This window comes from Micropterus salmoides, unplaced genomic scaffold (assembly GCF_014851395.1).
Source record: "Micropterus salmoides isolate LMB-PRFRI ecotype aquatic unplaced genomic scaffold, ASM1485139v1 Ms_hic_scaffold_6, whole genome shotgun sequence".
NCBI lineage: Eukaryota > Metazoa > Chordata > Actinopteri > Centrarchiformes > Centrarchidae > Micropterus > Micropterus salmoides.
Genome location: NW_024044348.1, coordinates 3,503,772 through 3,525,259, shown reverse-complemented (window position 1 = coordinate 3,525,259; position 21,488 = coordinate 3,503,772). Strand labels below are relative to the sequence as shown.

At 49.0% G+C, this 21,488-nt stretch overlaps 1 protein-coding gene across 3 annotated transcripts in view; it reads right to left on the bottom strand.

The window, feature by feature from the left end:
• Nucleotides 1-21,488, bottom strand: part of vps13c (vacuolar protein sorting 13 homolog C) — an 80,557-nt gene that overhangs the window by 28,568 nt on the left and 30,501 nt on the right. For all 3 annotated transcript variants that reach the window (XM_038700593.1, XM_038700591.1, XM_038700592.1), the window contains 33 exons: nt 19,973-20,277; nt 18,650-18,797; nt 18,455-18,563; nt 18,164-18,294; nt 17,320-17,476; nt 17,061-17,140; nt 16,874-16,933; nt 16,441-16,594; nt 16,236-16,355; nt 16,060-16,163; nt 15,274-15,441; nt 14,662-14,966; nt 14,269-14,416; nt 12,883-13,021; nt 12,668-12,789; nt 11,548-11,714; nt 10,894-11,147; nt 10,290-10,516; nt 9,599-9,691; nt 9,171-9,404; nt 8,952-9,083; nt 8,768-8,857; nt 7,041-7,196; nt 5,518-5,782; nt 4,998-5,158; nt 4,785-4,906; nt 4,096-4,393; nt 3,583-3,972; nt 2,999-3,103; nt 2,320-2,475; nt 1,782-1,907; nt 1,564-1,697; nt 785-911 (listed from right to left, as the gene is read on the bottom strand). In XM_038700593.1, the coding sequence (XP_038556521.1) occupies nt 785-911; nt 1,564-1,697; nt 1,782-1,907; nt 2,320-2,475; nt 2,999-3,103; nt 3,583-3,972; nt 4,096-4,393; nt 4,785-4,906; nt 4,998-5,158; nt 5,518-5,782; nt 7,041-7,196; nt 8,768-8,857; nt 8,952-9,083; nt 9,171-9,404; nt 9,599-9,691; nt 10,290-10,516; nt 10,894-11,147; nt 11,548-11,714; nt 12,668-12,789; nt 12,883-13,021; nt 14,269-14,416; nt 14,662-14,966; nt 15,274-15,441; nt 16,060-16,163; nt 16,236-16,355; nt 16,441-16,594; nt 16,874-16,933; nt 17,061-17,140; nt 17,320-17,476; nt 18,164-18,294; nt 18,455-18,563; nt 18,650-18,797; nt 19,973-20,277 (5,487 nt within the window). The remainder of the gene's footprint in view (nt 1-784; nt 912-1,563; nt 1,698-1,781; nt 1,908-2,319; nt 2,476-2,998; nt 3,104-3,582; nt 3,973-4,095; nt 4,394-4,784; nt 4,907-4,997; nt 5,159-5,517; nt 5,783-7,040; nt 7,197-8,767; nt 8,858-8,951; nt 9,084-9,170; nt 9,405-9,598; nt 9,692-10,289; nt 10,517-10,893; nt 11,148-11,547; nt 11,715-12,667; nt 12,790-12,882; nt 13,022-14,268; nt 14,417-14,661; nt 14,967-15,273; nt 15,442-16,059; nt 16,164-16,235; nt 16,356-16,440; nt 16,595-16,873; nt 16,934-17,060; nt 17,141-17,319; nt 17,477-18,163; nt 18,295-18,454; nt 18,564-18,649; nt 18,798-19,972; nt 20,278-21,488) is intronic.

Here is a 21,488-nt window from a genome sequence, read left to right as displayed (position 1 = left end):
TGCTGTTATTTTTTACGCACAATAACTTAAATGGAAGAGTAACTGGTGCTGTCATGATCTGTTTCAGCATCACCCGCTATCAATTTAATTATTTATTTTTCTGCTATGAAAACAATCTGGCTGCGGGCCAGATATTATTGCTGGTGGGCCAGTTTGGGCCCGCGGGCCGCCTATTGCCAACCACTGATCTAAACCATCTACTCGAGTCCTCCCTGATGTACCTTGTGGCTCTGGCAGGTCCGTCTGACCGGGCTCCCACTCACACAGATTTCCCGCAGGCTCATGAACCTCAGATCAAACTGTCAAACTCTGCAGTGCTGATCCAACATGGATCAAGGTTCTGCATATCTCAGTGCTGTTCAGCTGTAATGTGAGAACCGTTATTTTCCTGCTCGCTCAGTGTTACGTCACACGTTACGTTCTTGCATTGGATAGGCCTACATTTTGGTCTGCGCCCGTTGAGAACACCTTTTTCCACAGTCAGCAGACACAGAGCAACATGATCTTCCCTTCCACAGAGTCACTAATTACTTGAGGGGTTCCTCAGGGTACTGCTCTTGGTCCTTTACGTTTTTGATAGGTTAAAGCTGCCTTAATGCATTTCTTTTGCCACTTGAGGCAGCAGAACAACCTGAACCTTTCTCCGTGGAATAGAACAAGTTTTCAGTTTGTCTGACCAATAGAAGAACAGTGCCACACAGAACCCCCCCGCCAGAACATCTGTACCACAATGACCAAGCAAAACTGAGAAGTGCAAATCAAAAAACAGGCAATAGTGTCAGACCTTCAGCAGGTCCAGCTCTCCAGAATGTCCCCCGGAGCTCCAGCTGAGCGTTCGGGCGCTGGCTGGGTCGTCCCACGCAAAGCGTCGGGCTTCGTTGGGTTGTAGCTGGTGATCCATCGCTGAGCCGCTTAGAAAGGAAAAGAGAGAGGGTGGTTACCTTTCCATGAAATCGCCCAAAAATCCTAAGCAAATGAATCAACACTTGTTTCTTAATATCTTAAAGAGTGTGTGACCTGATGACATCATTAATGACATCAGCAGTAACACATCAGGACGTTTGTAGCTGCTTCCTCCTCAGATCACTGAGTACTCTGTGTGGGTGTTACGGCTGTTTATGTTCCTCTGTGCAGTTTGTCCTCTAGCTTGTAATATTAAAATGTGAATTTGACAGCAGCAACTTAAAGACAGATGATGACACCATTAATAATAGTGCCAATATTTTTGGTCGCATCACGTATCACGTATTTTACCTGACCTTTCCACGATGTGTTAGCACGTGTGTTAAAAGAGCTGGGACCTCTCCGCCTTTGTGTACCTCCATGAGCGAGAGATGCACTGTCAGGGTCCTAGGGGGTTTCAGCAGAAAGCTACCCACCCTGGATAAGGGAGAAAAGGGCCCCTCCTGGAGCCAGGCCTGGGCAGGGAGCTTGCTATCAAGCTCCCTGCTGGGCCTACACCCACGGGACCCGGCCTACACCCACGGGACCCGGCCTACACCCACGGGACCCGAGCTGTGAAACTCAAGGGATGAGAAACGTGTGTGTGTTTTGACCTCTGACCTTTGCCGGTAGCTGATGGTGACCCAGGGCGTGTGGTTGACCAGGAGGGCCGGAGCTGCTCCGTCATAGTAATCGCTGAAGCTGATGATGGTGGCGAGATCGGAGATGTTGACATCCACGATGATCCCACCGCACTGAAAACACACACACACACCTGAAACGTACTCAACTCTCAGAGTAAAATCAGCTCATGTGATTGGTCCAGCAGAGACACTCACCATGTCGAGGCTCAGCACGGTGCCGTTGTCCTGTCGGTTAAAGAAGAAGTACTTGGAGGTGGATTCAGATCCGACCACACGGACACACAACTTCCCCGAAGTGTTCTCCGGCCACAGAGGGAGGCACTGCAACACAACAAGTATGAACAACACTCTCAGGCTGCTACTGTACTTGGTGCTGACGTGCTCCCACAAATAAACCAGAATCTTAGAGCAACAATGGTCAAAACCTGGTCCTCACTACGTCTCTTTATCAGTTACCTCGACACATGATGCCCTACCTGGTTATCAGAGTAACAGAAACACACACATAAGAGAAAAGACGTCTCCATCGAGAGCTGTGACATCGAGGTCGGATCAGATTTAGATCTAACCTCAAAAGATTCAAGTGGATCCAGAATCTGAAAGACGACTGATTCAAAAACAAGTTCACTAACAACACAGTCTGAAGCTGTCTGACTGGACGTGCTCACTGTAGTGCTCTCTGGGAGTTGTAGTTGTCTGATGCTGACTGTCTGTGAACAGGATCCATATTCACCTCTGTGGTGGCGATGTAGTGCCACCTGGTGGAGGTCTGGCTGGTCACTTCTCCCACCTCCAGCTCATAGGACGTCTTGTTGACCAGAGTGTAGAATGGACTCATGGTGACGATCCTGGTCAGGTTAAAACTGCTCATCTGGATACTGACGCCCACCTGGACACATACAAACAGTCTAACTAGTGCTGCAAGAAATATTTCTTTTATCAATCTGTCGATTATGTCCTCAAGTCATCTGTTACACGTTTGGTCTATGAGATCCATCACGAAACCCAGCTTGATTTATATCCAGTACTGCAAAGACAGAAGATCACAGAGGGCTAAAAATCCATGACTCTTCTCACAGCCGTCGCCTTAGCTTCCTGCTGGTGATGAACTGGTAATGGTTTCAGCTTCTCCTGGCCTCTTCTAATCTGATGTGATCAGTTCTGGAGTTTTTTTTTTTTTTTTTAATAGTATCACACACTCTTCATCAGCAGCTCACTTTTCATGGAACTGTAGGCGTTCACCACCAACAGTCTGCGGATGAAGACTGTGTGATCCGGGTCGAAAGCTGAACGAACAGGCGAGTAAATGGACCTCAGCTAATGTGATCTGACTAATCTGATTTAATCTGATGGACAGCACAACAACACAAACCTCTGCACTGCACAGAGACACCGAGTAAGGTTTTAGTTACCAGGAAGTCCATGTTGTTAGCCGGACAGCGAACGCAGCCGTAACTTCCCACGGTGTCCAGAGAGAAACCTTCAGACCAGGAGCTGGTGGACACACACAACTGGAGCTGCAACGAACCACACACACGCGTCAGAACAACACACCGACTACTGCTGTCAAAATAACCCCGCAGTGAACAGGATGCTGACGCTAACCTCGCTGCATGGTGATGGTACACATCATGGCCGGGTTTGTTTTTACTCTTTAGGTACAGGTAGAGGCACAAAATTGGGTCAAACCACAGACGGTATTAAACATGGACGTAGTGAGAAGTGTGTTTTACAGCAGGCATTTAAAAGGGGAATCTATGGGGATCCGCTCGCCAGCCTCAAGTGGCCATTCAAGGAACTGCAGGTAGGATGTGACCTGGGTTTGTCTGGTCATTCAAATCTAACGCGTTTCTTCTCTAGAGAGCAGGAAATGGATGGAGATCTAGCTGATGGTTGCAGGGGTGACTATTATCGGATGGACGTTGCCTCAGCCACAGATATTTGCCTCTGTAGACTCGATGTGGGAACTCTGAATCTGTCCAAGTGTCTTTCTCACCTTGTTCTTGCTGAAGAGGTTCTTTTTCCTGAAAGAGAACAGGAAGATGTCTCGGCAGTCGGCCGGGTGTTTGAAGCTGACGTCCTCTGCTCTGTACTGCAGCACTCGAGAAGTTTTGTTGATGATCCAGTACGGGCTGAAGAGTGACAGCAGCAGGCGGCTCGCCGTCCTCGTCACGTGAACGCTCACATCCACCGTCACGTTGGTGTCCGAGTCACACGTGAGACACACGGCAAAGAACTCCGGCATTTCCTGTTCGACACGAAGATGTCCGTGCCAGTCGCGGCCCTGATACCTCATCAGCACCAACGACATGATCTCACCTGAGACACGAGCGTTCAGGAGGTCCGACGTGCTTCCTTCCTGAAGCTCATAAGTGTCTGCTGAGTTCTGAGGAGGGAGAGACCAGATCAGACCAGATCAGATCAAAGCAGATTCAGATCTAACTGAACCTAATCAATCATCGTGCTTTGATTATCTGTTGTTGACTCTCTTCTGCTTCTTTCTGTGTACCTCCATCAAGTAGCGGACGGTGTAGGGCAGCAGGTTGCGTAGCGTGGCCACAGGGTGGAGGTGGATGACGTAGGCGGGGTACCAGTCTTCCTCTCCGTGGCTGGCGATGTGTCGCAGGTCGTCGGGGACAGCCAGCGTGCTGACCATCAGCGGCAGCAGGCTGCTGTCGGCCGCCGGACACTGCAGCACCGAACGCACCTCCGAGCTGCGGTGCACCTGCTCCTTCCACGCCACGCAGGTGGAGGACGGACCGTACTGAGCCTCCAGACGACCCGCCGGACGTACAAACAGCTGACATCTGGAAGGGAGGAGGGTAAAGTTTTGTGACTACACGGTCAACATCTACTGCACCCCTGGCGCCAGAGGAACTACACACCGTCAGCAATTCAGTCAAACAGCCAATCTGCCGGTTCAACTAAAACTAAATCCACCTGAAAGAGACCTCTCGCTCTTGTTCGCTCTCTTTTTAAGAAGCAATCACGAAGCTGACGCCTACCTTTGCCCATGCTGTCTGGATAATATAACAGCTGTTCTTTTTTACTCTGGTGTGTAAACAGACGTAATGTTTAGCGCAGTAGAGAGCGTCTATGTGAACATGAAAAAAATGAAACTACAGAGATGGAAAGTGACACCACGCTCACGGTGCGGCGTGTTCCCTTGTTGCCCTGAGCAAGGCAGCGCGATGGTACCTGTATGTTTCTAAGGCGATGTGAAACTCTTTCTCAGGTTCGGCCTGTCCGACGCTCTGCAGGCTCCTGGACTTTGGACAGTACATCAGGATGGTGAACGGCACAGAGAAGTGATTCTTTATCTGAAAACACAAACAGAGACAAAAAATGAACCTGTTGCCGGTTCAGCAACAACATATTAGACTTTCAGAGAACTATGTTTGGGATTCGGACCTGCAGCGGCGAACGGACAGTGATGACCTTGTTGCCCTCTGCAGCGTCGATCTGCAGCAGCACAGAGACCGCCTCCGGTATCAACGGACTACGGATGTTGTAGAGACGTCGACCCGGTTTGTCTACAGCGATGTTGGAGATCTCGCTGTATCCGGAGGGAACTGTGGGTTCAGAGACACGTTAGCCAATTTGAATCTTTATTCTCACACAGTTATACAGATTCATAGATAAATAAAACTGCTACTATCCAAATGTCCTGCTAGACTGTGGTTCTGATGTTTAGAGCACCTCCAACAACATCACTGTGGCTAATGGTATCCGTCTATTATTATCTAAGCGTTAGCTCCTTTTCTCTGGAAGAACCTTCCTGCTGAATCCTGCTGCATGAGACCGTCTGACTCTGCTGAGGCCTTTAAATCTCAGCTGAAACCTTTTTGCTTTAGTCAGTACTTCCTTATATACACGCAGCAGGTAAAATATGTTGCAGAAAGAGACTGTAGTGAAGGGGAAGCGTTCTGACCGATGGTGAGGTGGAACAGGCAGCTCTCTTGCCGCTGCAGAGCTGACAGTTTGCCCCGTGATGACGGCTCGAACACAGAGTACTCCAGGTCCATGCTCTGATCCACGGACAGCTCATGTATCCGTCCCTGCGCTGATGACCCCACCGGCCTCAGGTTGCTGCTGTGCTGCACGATGAGAGGAATCCCAAGAGAGTTTCTGATGGTGAAGGGGGCTTTCTCTTTCAAAGAGGAGTCGAAGGTGGAGGCTGTGCCCTCTGAGAACACCTGATCAAAACAAGGGCAAATGATTAATGTTCAACTGCTGCTGTTCATACACTGAATGAACAGTTGGTGTCTCAGAACACAGTAACTTCAGGAGTTTCTATTGTGTCTGGTTCTGCTTTTGTTTCTACTGTTCCTGAACCTAAATGTCAGCTCTGCTCAGGAGGTGCTAGTAAATCCTAGGTCAGGTACTCTCAGGGGACGGATCCAACAGCTCCATGTGTAACATGGCAAACATCACAGTTAATAACACAAGAAACATGTGGACTAGGGCTGGGTGATATATCAGTATAATGAGGACGTTATAATGTGTACCTTGTTGAGGTGGCGGAAGACGTTAAGATGTGTACCTTGGCGAGGTGGCGGAAGACGTTAAGATGTGTACCTTGGCGAGGTGGCGGAAGACGTTAAGATGTGTACCTTGTTGAGGTGGCGGAAGACGTTAGGATGTGTACCCTTGGCGAGGTGGCGGAAGACGTTAAGATGTGTACCTTGTTGAGGTGGCGGAAGACGTTAGGATGTGTACCTTGTTGAGGTGGCGGAAGACGTTAGGATGTGTACCTTGTTGAGGTGGCGGAAGACGTTAGGATGTGTACCTTGTTGAGGTGGCGGAAGACGTTAAGATGTGTACCTTGTTGAGGTGGCGGGAGACGTTAGGATGTGTACCTTGTTGAGGTGGCGGAAGACGTTAAGATGTGTACCTTGGCGAGGTGGCAGGATACGTTAGGATGTGTACCTTGGCGAGGTGGCGGAAGACGTTAGGATGTGTACCTTGTCGAGGTGGCGGAAGACGTTAGGATGTGTACCTTGTCGAGGTGGCGGAAGACGTTAGGATGTGTACCTTGTCGAGGTGGCGGAAGACGTTATGATGTGTACCTTGTCGAGGTGGCAGGAGACGTTAGGATGTGTACCTTGTCGAGGTGGCGGAAGACGTTAGGATGTGTACCTTGTCGAGGTGGCGGAAGACGTTAGGATGTGTACCTTGTCGAGGTGGCGGAAGACGTTATGATGTGTACCTTGGCGAGGTGGCAGGAGACGTTAGGATGTGTACCTTGGCGAGGTGGCGAGAGACGTTAGGATGTGTACCTTGGCGAGGTGGCAGGAGACATTAGGATGTGTACCTTGGCGAGGTGGCAGGAGACGTTAGGATGTGTACCTTGGCGAGGTGGCGGAAGACGTTATGATGTGTAACTTGTGGAGGTGGCGGAAGACGTTATGATGTGTACCTTGTCGAGGTGGCAGGAGACGTTAGGATGTGTACCTTGGCGAGGTTGTACAAGACGTTGATGCTGCACTGGGAGACGGTGATGTTCATGGTGTCTTTGGAGCAGATGCTGATGGCTGTGCGAGGTTCAGGAAGAATGACGAAGTCGTCTCCGTGAACGGGACTCTTGTCCTGGACCGGGTTGTTCTTCATCTGCAGGAACAAAGACAAAGACAATGCTTATCAGGTGTTTTTGTAATTTGGATCTAACTAATTTAACAATCATCATCTGCTGGCGCAGACTCCAGATCTAACACCGACCTTATCCTGCGTGCACTTTACTAAAGACACCTGTACTGGACTGGGTTTCCTCCCATAGTCCAAAGACATGCAGGTGACATGAAGACTCTAAGTAAGCAGGCACAGATAATGAATGGATACATAAAGGGAAAAACTAGTCCATGCATATGTTCCTTCTATCCTGGATTACTGCAGTTCCTTATTATCAGGCTGAATAAGTCCCTTTAGACTCTCCAGTTGATCTAGAACGCAGCGGCACATGTTCTGACAAGAACCAGGAAAAGAGATCTTGTTTCATCTGTTCTAGCTTCTCTGCAATGGCTCCCTGTAAATGGAGGCTTTCAGCCGACCTCGAAGAGGTTCTGGCAAACCATCGGATGACTTAGAAGAGGGACGGGACTTAGCCTAGACTGTTTTCGGCAAGGAGGAGAACTGCTGACCCTGATTGAGGATCTTGTTGGATGGTGGATGAACTCCTGATGAATGAGTCCTCCATAGAGGAGACAGAGATTCAGGGGAAGACCCGTCCGTTTTCCTGGAGGTCACTGAGGAAGTTAAGAAACAGACACGCCCTGATACGCTGAACCTTCTGGACACTGTTGGACTGTCCTTGTCTCTCCAGTGTCCACTTTCTGACAACAAGATCTCAGTATACCTTCCTACAGAGGGCCCCGTCAACACATACGTATTCATTCATTCAGTGACATCCAGTCTTCTATGCCAACACAGTTCAACCCATCAGCATGGCACAGCTGATGGGGATAAGGGGTGGTCCGTCGGCCCATCAGAACCGACTGCAGAGACGTCAGTCCTTCTCAAATCTATAAGATACTCTCCACCGTTGCCGTTCCAACACTCCGGGCTGAGAAATAGTAAATGTGTACTTCCTGGCTGACTCTGACTGCAGACCAACAGGTGACTCCGGGCCGGATCAGTGCTGACCATAGAAACTGATTCTTTCTGGGGAGTGCTTACACTGGAACTGTTCTGGACACCGAGGCAAATTTTCTGTAAATACTTCATTTGATTATTTTGGGGACTCATCAGAAGGGAATGGATATTTTGAATGAACTTCAGACCTTCTTTTGGGAGGACAGAACTGTCTGAAACCTCAAAGTGTTCATGGATTTAGACATTGCTTATACTGCAGAACAGGCTGAAACTGTGTCTGTATTATTTCTTATGGCTGCAAACGGTATATTGCATTTTGGTGTTACTGTCTGGTGATGGTGCAGGTGCTGGGATGTGATTGGTTGATTGTAACTGATTTATTTGTCAGATGTGATTCTGAGCGGCCTCAATGACAAAGTGCATCAGGAACAACGTCCAGGTTCAGTAGAGGACAGTGTAAACGCCAGGGACAGCAATTTGAACAGCTCCAAGAGATTTAATGTACCAGAAACAAAACATCTGCAGCTTACAAACACAAAGGTAAAAGAGAAGGGGTGGAGCAGCAGCTAATGGCTAACAGCTAGTAGGTTTACCTCGAGCTGCAGGTTCCATCTGCGTTTGCCACTGTCAACTCGTTCGATCAGAGGCTCCCACACTGCATGAAGCTCATTAAAGTAGTTAACCTGCAGACACACATGTCAGCAACACACATGATGAAACATCTGGCTCAGATTCAGGTGTGAAGGACCGGCTCACGTCTAAAGGACCAGGCCTTACCTCCAGCGTCATGTCGGCTGTCAGCTGCAGCAGAGACGACCAGTTTTTGGCCGATCCATTGAAGGAGGACTCGGCCAGCAGCAGAGGGACGGTCCGATGACCCAAACCGGACTCCAGAGTCACCTGGACCACCTGTGGGGCGACAACACATCATCAACAGGAAACAGATCCACCCACCTCATTCTAAAAAACTAAAATGTTTATTCTGAGATGTTGTACCTTGACCTCTGCAGCAAAGCTCTCGCCCTCGTTGTGTCCGTCCTGCTCTCTGAAGTTCTCGGTGACCTCGGCAGCCTGGTCCACCCCCAGGAACCAGAAATTACAGCCGTAGATGTTCATGACCGACCAGAGGTCGTCGACGCCCGGCCTTAACTCCTGACTCTGCTCGTCACACTGCTTTGCCGTCATGGCGGCTGTTATTGTCATCACCGTGTTGAGGATGAACGGTGAGATCTGCAGGACAAAGACCCGCTGATGATGAGTACATTGTTGGCCCACCACCTGGAACTGGTCTTCGCTGTTTCTTTATGACGACACACTGATATCACCGTGAGGCCAGCCAATGGTCAGACGGGTTTTAAACAAGCATTTTAAAATCTGATTACATCCATTTATACATTTTTACAAACTGAGACAAATGAACGGACCTTGATAATGACTTCCTCCACCATCACAGAGCCGCTCAGTCCTTGGTTAGCGTGGGTTTTGGTTTCCAGGGCGAGTGAGCAGGGTCTCAACACCTGTTGGAAAGAGTCAGACTGACCTTCAGCATAAAGCAGACGGACTGAATAATAGAAGATTGTTTCACATGTTTACTGTCCAGCTTCCTGTGGTTTCACTACAGATGACAAACTCAAACTAGAACAGCTAACTGTGAGTAAACAGCTCCCCCTGTTGGAGACTGTAGTCTGAACAACATGGGACACTTTTCAGTTCACATGGAAAATATTGTGTTAAAGCACCACTTGTGGATTCATCCGCCAGAGAAAATAGTCCCCCAACAAATGAACCACTTCTTCCTGTTTGTTTGATAGAAAATTACAGAAATGAAAGTGCATCTGTGAGGTGTTCCTACAGAAGATTTACGTTTTCAGGAGGAACAAGCTGGTTCAGAGCTGACAGGCAGTAAAACTCTTCATGAGGATGTCTTGCCAGGCCGTAGTTCTAAATAGGACTTTTGTTCTTAACTAACCTGCCTGGATAAATAAAAAAATTTGAAAATGACAGACACAGTGTTTGTTTGTAATGATAAAAAATATAGAATTAAAAAAGACTGGTCTTTAAATCTTAAGACCTTCTGTGACCCCACATGTGACCCCCACGTTCATGTGACCTTACAGTGGTAACAGCCTTGTCCTTCTTGTTTTGGATGAACGGGCAGGCCAGGACTTTCAGCTCCCTCAGGTTGGCTCTCATGTTCTGGGTAGCGTCCTCCTCGGCCTGCAGGGTCAAGTCACACTGAAATGAGGCCACGAGAGCGGGGGCGTCCGCTTTCATCAGGCTGGCTACAAACACCACCTCTGGGTCCACCACCACCGCCCGAAGACGAGTCCTGACCATCGAGACTGCAGAGAGAAGACCAACAGGTGGTCTGGTTTCAGTCTACATTCTACTGTGGGTTTATGTCTGTCTTTACTTTCACTTTACTGATGAATAAAATCTAATCTGCTACTTCTTCACCTGTGACCAGCTGAACCAAAGAGGGATTTGAGGCAGTAATTCAAAAAGCAAAGATTAAAACAAATTCCCACAAAAAAAAACTGTGTTCAGAAGGACTGTTGCTCATCTACAAGCTGTCAGATTCATCTTTAGATCCAGTTAGGGGGTCCCAACCCCTTTCCACAGTATTCATTTGTGATTATCATGTTTTAAAATCTGATGCTCATTTTTTTTTTTAAATAAGCAGCCCGGCCTTGTGTTAGTGTGGATCTCTTGGTCTAACCGGTCTTGGCGTCGGCTCGCGGCTCGGCAGTCTGTCTCAGTGGCAGTCTGTCGCTCGGTGCAGAGGCGGTGGTCCGAGTGGAACTCTGTGGCAGAGCCTGCAGAAAGAAATCTGCGACGGCCATCAGAAACTCCACGCTGGCACACAGGTAGAGTTTCTGCAGGACAGCCACCACCTCCCGTTCTGCAGCACTCTGTCGATACGTCACCTCCACCATGGCCTCGGAGCTCTCCTCGTCTCTCCGCCCCACCATGCTGAGGAAACAGGAAACACAGCAGGGAAAGTTAAGGACGTAACGCAGGGACTTCACTGAGAATGAGACCATTATCAGTAGGATAAACACTGATTGATAACAGCCACAGATTTACGGGTGTCACTACAAACCACTGCTAGTTTTTGTTCTAAATGCATCCAAAATCTAATTTATTTATGGATGTAAATTTAGTGTAAAGACAAAATACAATTTTACATGTTTTCTAATAAAGTGAGGTTTAAAACAAGCTGTTCTGTAATAAAAGACTTTTACTGCAGCGGTGCCGTTTCCTATCCAAACAAACACTCAGCTGCAGAAGAGAAAGTCCTTTTCAATCTGCCTGCTCAAAGTCTTCAGATCACTTCTTCTCTGAAAGAAGTCTCAGAGGTCATGTGACTCACCGTGAGGTCACCCTGTCCATGCCTGTCCTCATGTCGTCCAGCGTGCAGGCGCTGAGGACAGTGGACACCTCCATGCTGCCGTTGGCCAGGATCTTCCCTGAAGTCTTCAGCAGGTGGAGCGCGAACTCGCCCAGTCTCAGGTTCTTCTGGTGCTGCAGGTCCAACGGCTGACGGAACAGGAACAACAATCAGAGTGCTGATCCTGGACCAGCTGGTCCTGATTCAGATCACCTAAGCCCCAAAGACCTCCAAACACGTAGCCGGCCAGACGCTTCGAACGTCCGGCATGGCGGTTCAGTCCAACCCGGGTACGAGAGAGTGATGGCATTTATCTCAGGAAGTAAGGAGGGAAAGATTTCACGCTCGTGACCTGAAGAACGAGGACCAGCAGCGGAAGCAGGACGGACCAGAGTACTGACGGTACCAAGGGGATTTTGGGATTACATCAATTAATAAATACAAGGTTATAAACGTATGTAGCTCTGGCACACTTGAAGAAGAAGCAGAAGAAGAAGAAGAAGCAGAAGAAGCAGAAGAAGCAGAAGAAGGAGCAGAAGCAGAAGAAGCAGAAGCAGCAGAAGCAGAAGAAGCAGAAGCAGAAGAAGCAGAAGAAGCAAGCAGAAGCAGAAGCAGAAGAAGAAGAAGCAGAAGAAGAGAAGCAGAAGAAGAAGAAGAAGAAGCAGAAGAAGGAGCAGAAGCAGAAGCAGAAGAAGCAGAAGAAGAAGAAGAAGAAGCAGAAGCAGAAGAAGAATCAGAAGAAGAAGCAGCAGAAGAAGAAGCAGAAGAAGAAGAAGCAGAAGAAGCAGCAGAAGAAGCAGAAGAAGCAGAAGCAGAAGCAGAAGAATTTCCAATGCAGGTATAAAAGTCCTTAACCACGTTATTAAAGCCATCTCTTTACATACTGACTGGGTTTGTGAATGGCACTCATCACAGGCTCCTTTAAATTACTGTGGTTCTTCCAGGGGGAGGAACTGATCGCATGACCCCAGCCCGGTTTATTAGTGCTCATTAAAGAATCCTCATCAGCGTACATAATAATACCTGGATTATTGTGCAGAGATGGTTTAGGATGAAGGTCAGACATTAAAGAGCTGGTCTTCCAGCAGCTGTACTGACTGACCTGTTTTGGGTCATTGCTGTACAGAATCAGACCAAGAGACTCGATGGTGAAGTTAAACTTCATGGTCTCCACAGCTTCGTCCTCCTCTTCGTCACTGCTTCCAGCGGGCTTCCCAGCATCCCCTGAACTCAAACACAGACCACATCAGCAGCTGAGACACAGAAGGAGCTTCTACATACATGAACATCTGTGGACATGGATCGGTCCTGGCAGACCTGCAGGGGGGCCTCCGGCCGCCCGGAGCTGCACGCTGGCCTCCTGTCTCGGGGCGGGAGGCTCCAGACCACCAGCCTCTCCCAGATTCTCCATCAGGATCCTGAGCAGCACCGTCAGGTCGTCCTGGCTCAGCTCCACCTACAGGCCCGGCACGGACACAGAACTTAGTACAGACTGAGGGATCATCGTTAACCTGTCAGCACACCTGGTTACTGTTACTGCTGCTCCCTCAACCCAAACAGAACAAAGACACTGGGTGGGTGGGTGTGTGTGGTGGTGGGGGGATTACAGGGATCATCAGACACACCAGGAGCCCCTCAACACTGATCCTGAAGGGGACGTCTACAGACTCTCAGGTGTGGGTTCACTACAGACCAGCTGCCTTCAGGTTTCACTACAGAGGAGACTAGTGACGCTACACTGCTCCAGAACCAGGCTCAGAGGGAACCGTACCTTTGGGGATGTACGAGTCGACTGGTTGCAAAAAGAAGAGCAGAGGAGTTAGAGACCGTCTGCAGGGAGACAGTGAGCTCAGACAGCAGGTTAAATATGTGGCGTTGGTCTTTATGATGCTGGTGGAGGTGGTCTATGATTCAGGTCTACCTCAGCAGGAAACCCACGACTACAGGAGACGTTCCAGTCAGCTGTTAGCCTGGGCCTCCTGGTTTCTTAAAACCACCATCAGCCTGGGCCTCCTGGTTTCTTAAAACCACCATCAGCCTGGGCCTCCTGGTTTCTTATAACCACCATCAGCCTGGGCCTCCTGGTTTCTTATAACCACCATCAGCCTGGGCCTCCTGGTTTCTTATAACCACCATCAGCCTGGGCCTCCTGGTTTCTTATAACCACCATCAGCCTGGGCCTCCTGGTTTCTTATAACCACCATCAGCCTGGGCCTCCAGGTTTCTTAAAACCACCATCAGCCTGGGCCTCCTGGTTTCTTATAACCACCATCAGCCTGGGCCTCTTGGTTTCTTATAACCACCATCAGCCTGGGCCTCCAGGTTTCTTAAAACCACCATCAGCCTGGGCCTCCTGGTTTCTTATAACCACCATCAGCCTGGGCCTCCAGGTTTCTTAAAACCACCATCAGCCTGGGCCCTCCAGGTTTCTTAAAACCACCATTAGTCTGGGCCTCCTGGTTTCTTAAAACCACCATCAGCCTGGGCCTCCAGGTTTCTTAAAACCACCATCAGCCTGGGCCTCCAGGTTTCTTATAACCACCATCAGCCTGGGCCTCCTGGTTTCTTATAACCACCCTCAGCCTGGGCCTCCTGGTTTCTTATAACCACCATCAGCTTGGGCCTCCAGGTTTCTTAAAACCACCATCAGTCTGGGCCCCCTGGTTTTCCTGGCCTTCCAGCCCATCAACACTCCCCCCTCACCTTCATGGGCTTCAGATGTCCATCGACCTCCACAGCGACCATCTTCTTGTACCAGGAAGCAGCCAGGTTCCTCTTAATGTTCAGGTTCAGGTTTACCGGTTCCAGAAGCTCACTGCAGGGTCGACACGTCGCCGGGTCCATAAGGGTCCTGATAGACAACAGAGTTTACATGTTCACTGAGCAAGATTACACATGGACCAGGATCAGGGGACAAGGGGGACAGTCATAGTAAAAGTTGGAATGGTTCAGAGTTTCTGAGCTCGTCCCGGGTTGCAGTAAAGAAGGGACTGGAGGAACATGATCTGTAGTCCAGACTAAACCCTAAAGTCTTTGGTTTCATGTGATTTTCTGTGGTTCTGGTGCAGATCTCAAATCTGAACAGGACTAACTGACCTGGAGAGTTTGAGTTGCGTCAACTGGACGTCCATGTTGTCGATGACGGCCGGCAGCGGGCATCCATCGACGGGTAGCAGAGAGAAGCTGTTTCCCACCGTGATCAGACCCAGGTCCATCACAAGTGCATCATGGGAGGTGGAGGACTGGGGGATGACGATGAGCGGAGCCTTCAGCTTGATGTCCATGGCCAGACGGAAACTCTTCTGCGCAAAGTCTCGAACGCTGGACGCCGCCTTCTCCGCCGCCTGAGCTGTGGCGGCGCTCAGAGCTTCTTTAGCCATCTGGAAGTTGTTGGCGAAGTTCTGAACGAAAAGACGTAAACAATGAAAACCGTTATGAACTAAATTTAAACCTAAAAAAACTGCATTAAAATGTCTTTATTCACCAAAAACTGAAATAATACTAATTATAAAAAAACAGATTTCACCTGTTTTACAAACTATGATGCTTCAGAGATGATCAGGGAGCATAAACATATAAACTCAATGTCCTCGGTTCGATTCCCAGCTGCGGCACCATATTTCCTGTCTGTATCTCTGCTATAATCCAAGCCTGTGAAACTCTCCCAGGTTCCAACTACCTGCTTCTTATTAAAAATCTCAAACTCACCAGCAGAGACACGATGAACTTGTGCAGGTAAACCACCTGGATGCAGCCCACGTTCAGCTTCACCCTGCCGTCGGTTTTGGAGGTGTCGGCGTAGCCGGCGCCCTCTGTGGCGTTGGGCGTCAGACTCATGGTGAAGCTGAACACCTCATCACCCACGATGGAGATGGCCTGAAGGACAGAAGAGTTCAACGACAGCAGTATAGACAATCCAGGTCCGTCTGTTGTAGACCGGGACAATTTAGACGAGTCCAGCATACTCTGAGTATGCCAAAGGAAGTATGAGGTATTATAATGTAGTACTGGAGTCCAGTGAAGTCTGTGGTAGTCCTTCAATAACAGGACATTCAGTACCTAGAAAAACGTGTACTGTCATGTCTTCAGAGTTTTGGTATTGACTTGGTACTGAAGTATCAGCCCATGGTAGTAAATAGTCCTTGGCAGTCCATGGTAGTCTGAGTATGTCAACAGTAGTCTAAAGTAGTGTAATGTAGTCTTGGACCCAGGGTGGTGTGTGGTTGTTCATGGTAGTCTGAGGGGAATGATTCTGTTCAGGGGTGGTCTAGGCTGATCTGAGTACTCCCAGGTAGTATCCTCAGGGTACTTTAGTGGGGATTTTAGTGTCATCTGTGGCAGCACAGGGTAGTCTACAAGAGTCTGGGGCACTCCAGGGTGGTCCAAGGAAACAGGTTCAGGTTAGTCTGGGAAAGTCTAGAGTCGTCCGTGGTTGTTTGTTTTATTCATACGTCATCTGGGCTTCAAAAACTCTCTCATATGGTGCTTTAATACCTTCTTGTGGATGCTTCTGGGATCAACGTTGAGGACGATGAAGTCTCTCAAGCGGGCCGATATGTCAGTTTGTGGTCCTTGCACCAGCAGAGAGCCATTAAGACCTGCAGGACACATCAAACGGTTAGGGTTGGTGCTGACCAATGGACAGCAGACAAAAACTCACGATTCAGTACCTTGGATCTTGATGTCAGCCATGTTGCAGCTTTGGTCGCAGACCAGGACGTTGAAGGCTCCCAGCGTCATCGTCACCTTCAGGTCGATGACCTCGCTGTCTGCCGGTGACACCAGGGCAGCTGGCAGGAAACAACACAACACATTAAAGCCGGTCCGCCATGCTGAGTCTGTTTTCACTACATCATGAGGGAATGCTGTACTGACTGGACTTGGTGGAGACCGTCTTGTCCTCTGTCCTCGGTCTGATCTCCTTCTCTGGAGACGTCACGCTGCTGGACGACAGCGCAATCGACAGAAAGTTGATGGCTGACAGCAGAGCCTCAGTGTGGAGCATGAGGTCCAGAGAGGTGAAGGTTACCTAGAGAGAGAGGCGTTATCTCCAGGTCAGCTACCACGCAGGGTGCTGTGTTCAGAGGGGATCGAACCTGTGACCACCCGCTCTACCTGTCGGCAGGACTAACTTACAGAGTGCTTTCAAAGGCACTTCTTGGAAAATGTTGTCCAGACCATTAAAATAAATCACTCGGCTGCACTGCCATCGCTCATCCCACCACCAGGTGGAGCCAAAGAGTTTTATTTCCCACTCTAACATTAACTGAGTGTGAGTGTGTCAGTGTGCGTGTGCGTACAGACTCACGTTGATCATCTGTTCCGTGTTCTTGTGCACTGTGCAGAAGTTCGGCCCCGAGCGGTCGGCCTGAGAAAACGGTCAAACAAACAGGAAGTTGAAGTTGATTGAAAACACTGAATCATCTCCTGCTCTGGGCGATGACAGCACACCTGTGCATCTCAACAGGTAATCAGATCATTGCTGATGTCATCACCTTGAAATACTGCACTTTGAGCAGTTCAGCTCCAGACTCTACCGAGGAGCTGATGAGACACAACGGCTCGCCGCTGGAGTCTGAAACAAGACAAACATCACATCATCATACTGCTATACGTTTATGTTTGATGACATGTACACCTGCAGCTTCCTGTCCAAACAGGAAGTAGCTGGGACACCACAGAAGGGGCAGTTTTATACCCCACAGGAACATTGACAGAGGACGAGTATTACTGAACCCGCTGAGAGGCTCTGACCTTCGAACTCCAGGCACTTCATGGTGATCTTGTTGATGTACGTCGTGGCACACATGTCGTACTTCCTGACTTCGGTGTTGATGCCCAGGTGAGCGACATGAAAGACCAGGAAAGGTGACTCCTTCTGCTCTCTGGGCTTCTTTAGGGTCAGCAGCACCTTCAAGAGGAAACAGGAAACAGAACATGTAAAATAAGGTCGGCAGAGCGCCGCCATGTTGGAGGAACAATCAGAGAGTCGATGGGGATGAATGGTTTCTGATCGGACCGGACCGGCAGCTACAATATCAGGTGAGCTGTTCCTGATCGGACCGGACCGACAGCTACAATATCAGGTGAGCTGTTCCTGATCGGACCGGACCGACAGCTACAATATCAGGTGAGCTGTTCCTGATCGAACCGGACCGGCAGCTACAATATCAGGTGAGCTGTTCCTGATCGACCGGACCGACAGCTACAATATCAGGTGAGCTGTTCCTGATCGGACCGGACCGGCAGCTACAATATCAGGTGAGCTGTTCCTGATCGAACCGGACCGGCAGCTACAATATCAGGTGAGCTGTTCCTGATCGGACCGGACCGACAGCTACAATATCAGGTGAGCTGTTCCTGATCGGACCGGACCGGCAGCTACAATATCAGGTGAGCTGTTCCTGATCGGACCAGAAGCTACAATATCAGTTTGTTTTATTTTTAGGATTTCTGATGTCAGACTCAAGTGATGGGAGGGGGACAGCTTTGTCCGGTCCGAACTTCGACTGACAGGAGGAAGACGTCTTTTCTATATTGTCTCGGTTTGCAGAGAAAAACCTGAATCCAGCTCGTCACAGCATTTAAAGATTTTTACCTCTTTGATTTCAAAATTGAGGAGAACGTTGACGGTGTTTTCAGTCAGACTCATGGTGGTGGTGGCGGCCAAAGCTGATCCCGTCTGTAACGATACCAGCTCCACCGGCTGCTGAGCAAGCTCCGCCTTCTCTGAGGAGGAAATGAGGTCATTAACAAACACATTCCACCGTCTCCAGAGCTTCATTCAGTGTCTGACTAATCAGGTTAGGCTGCACACTGAACCAAACAGTGATTATCGTGTTGATGTAGGACAGGTAGATTTCCCATCATGCACTGAGAGTAAAGTTACCTTGAGCCACCTGTCTTTTGACATCCATGCTGTGCTCTTTACTCCCCTCCCCGATGTTCTCCACCAGGACCATCATCAGCACCCCGAGGTCTTCCTCGCCCAGACTCATCTGACAAACACACGACACCGTTTCACGTCTTTTTCTGAAGAACTGATCCATCACAGTTTAAACAACAACAAACACGCAAGACCTACGTTGAGGGACCGCAGGACCCCCTGGACCTGGACTCCAGGAAACTTGGTGAACCAGGAAGCAGCCAGGTTCCTGGTGACGAGCAGCTGTAAGTTGATTGGCTGGAGGATCTCAAAGTCAGGCTGAGAGGAGTCTTGTTTCAGCGTGGTTCTAAAAACACAAGTATCCAGAATTTACTCAGCTTTCTGTTTCTGTGTTTGGTCATCTGCATGTTTCAGTGCAGCTCGGATGTTGTGAAAACGCTTCCTGTTGGTGTGTTCAAGGACGCTCAGACACCGAAACAGAAACAGCCACTTCACTCTCTCCCTCCAATGACTGGGTTTTTCTGGTGCCTTGTGTTTATAGAGTACCGGAGGTGATCCTAACCCTAAGCCTGCCCTGATGAAGACTCTACGGTACATTAAACTAATCTGCCCGACTAAATACAGGCTTTGTATACAATGTTCCTCTCTCTGTCTTAAGGCAAAATGTGGCTTAATAACGTACTGACCATTCACTGGGCTAGCTGGTGAACTGCTGTAGCTAGAGAGTACGGGTGGGGGAAAAAAAAAAAATCGATACAGCATAGTATCGCAATATTTTGCAAGGCAATATCGTATCATAACACGAACGTCAAGTATCGATCTTTTATTATATAAATTGTACATGAGAAGTTTGTTTAAATAAAATTGCTTTTTCAGTCCACTAGAAAAAGAATTTTCCTTTGGGGACACAATTTGAAGTTGGGAAAAAGATAAAATATTGCAATAAATTGCAATATGTTTAAAATTGCAATAATATCGTATCGTGACATAAGTATTGTGATAATATCGTATCGTGACATAAGTATTGTGATAATATCGTATCGTGGGGCCTCTGGTGATTCCCACCACTACTAGTTAAGGTCGTCCGGAGAGGTCTTTCTGACGGGCTGGATTTTGGGGTTCGGCCTGGGGAGGGTCTACTGCTCCTGTCCTCGACCTCCAAACCCTTCTGCAGTTGCGTTGTGTGATAGAGCTGTGAGATCCAGTAGGCCTCGTGGCCCAGATGATCAGCTTTATATATGTGAATAATCACCCCGACAGCAGTGAAGCTGTAGGGGTGAGCGGCTCTCAGAGCTCAGCTCTCGGCTTGTTATTGGTTCACCAGAGATTTGTTGTGCTGTGAGTGAATCGGTGAAAGTGCTGGTGTGACTGGGCCTTCAGGACGCCTGAACTACATCTTTTCATGATCCTTTGATTTTCCTCGTTTAGAGCTCACGGATGCTAATTGACCCGATCAAAAAACGGTTTCAGAACATCCCTGCTCACTGAGACCGAGTCTACTGATCCTCAGAGCTTTGATACCTGGAGAGTTTCAGCTGAGTCAGCTTGATGTCCATCTTCTCCACCACCGCCGGCAGACAGAAGCCTTCAGCCGGCAGCAGGGAGAAGCTGTTCCCCACCGTGATCAGACCCAGATCCGCCACCACGGCATTATGGGAGGTGGAGGACTGCGGGATGATGATGAGCGGTGCCTTCAGCTTGATGTCCATGGACAGACGGAAACTCTTCTGGGCGAAGCCCCGAACTCTGGACGCCGCCTTCTCCGCCGCCTGAGCTGTGGCGGCGCTCAGAGCTTCTTTAGCCGTCTGGAAGTTATCGATGAACATCTGGAGAACAAAATAAATCTGGAGTGAGTCGACAAACAACGCAGCGTCACATGATCAAGACGCCATGAAGGAGGGAGACGATGTGAGGCGTTCACTGCCTGGACAGAGTGTACAGTCATTTCTGTTTCAGAAACCTTCAGTTGAATAATATGAACCTCAGAATCACAACACCAAGTCGTTCATCTGCTTTACTTCACAAATACGTTTCGGCATTTACTGTAAATAAATGTAAGGACTGATTAGTAATGATTACAGGTTCAAAGGTTTAGAATAAAGTTTGAAGTTTCTGAAACAAACATGAACCATTTTCAGGAAGGGAAGTGAGGTCGTACAGGCAGAGGTCACATGACTGACAGAGGTCACATGACTGACGGGGGGAGTGAGGGGGTAAATGATAATGGCGGCTGAGTGAGTTGCATAGCACTTATGGAGGAAGTGAGCTCTGATAACGTGTTGCTGCGTTACCATCTAACGCTTCAAACAGCAAACCATGAAGCTCAACGTGATGAGTCGGCCGCAGTGCGTTTACCTCCGTACTGTCTACGGAAATTTCTAAAACATCAGTATTCATTACATCGAATCGAGCCCTCCCTCACACCAAAAGTTACTGTGTGTTCAGCAGAACAGCATCAGTTACCTTCCTTCTGACTTTAGTCTTAGTGTTTTCCTATCTGAAACTGTCTGATGTTCCTCAGGTCTGACAGCTCTGAGGGGGGTTAGCTTAGCTTTGAGAATTCAACATGTCTGTTGGGCCAACAACAGGACAGCTGGCTTATCAACTACAGTTTTCTGGGCCGTCTGGTTTAATATTTCACGGATGTTGAAAGTCTCCAGCCCCTCCAGGTTCTTTATAGAGGTCGGCGGGTCGGCCCTGCAGGTGCTGTGCTCTGCTGGTTTTGTTAGCACCGCTCTGTACCATCGCTTGCATTTGGACTTGCTTGTATCCTTTGCTAGCATCCAACCACAAGTGACGAGTACTAGCCAATCACAGCACGGTAGGGCGGAACTTGTCGAAAAGGCAGGAAAAACAAACGAGATGGGGAGTCGAGAACGAGGCTTAAACCTTTACAGGGAGCGTGGCCTACTGGAAACCTTAAACCAGATGATATTTAAGGTGGACTGAAGGTGCAGTGCAGTCGCTGAGTGAAGCTAAAGCAGAAGGTTTGATGCAGGGCAGAGCTGCATGCTGGGAGCTGTACCTCATCGGCAGA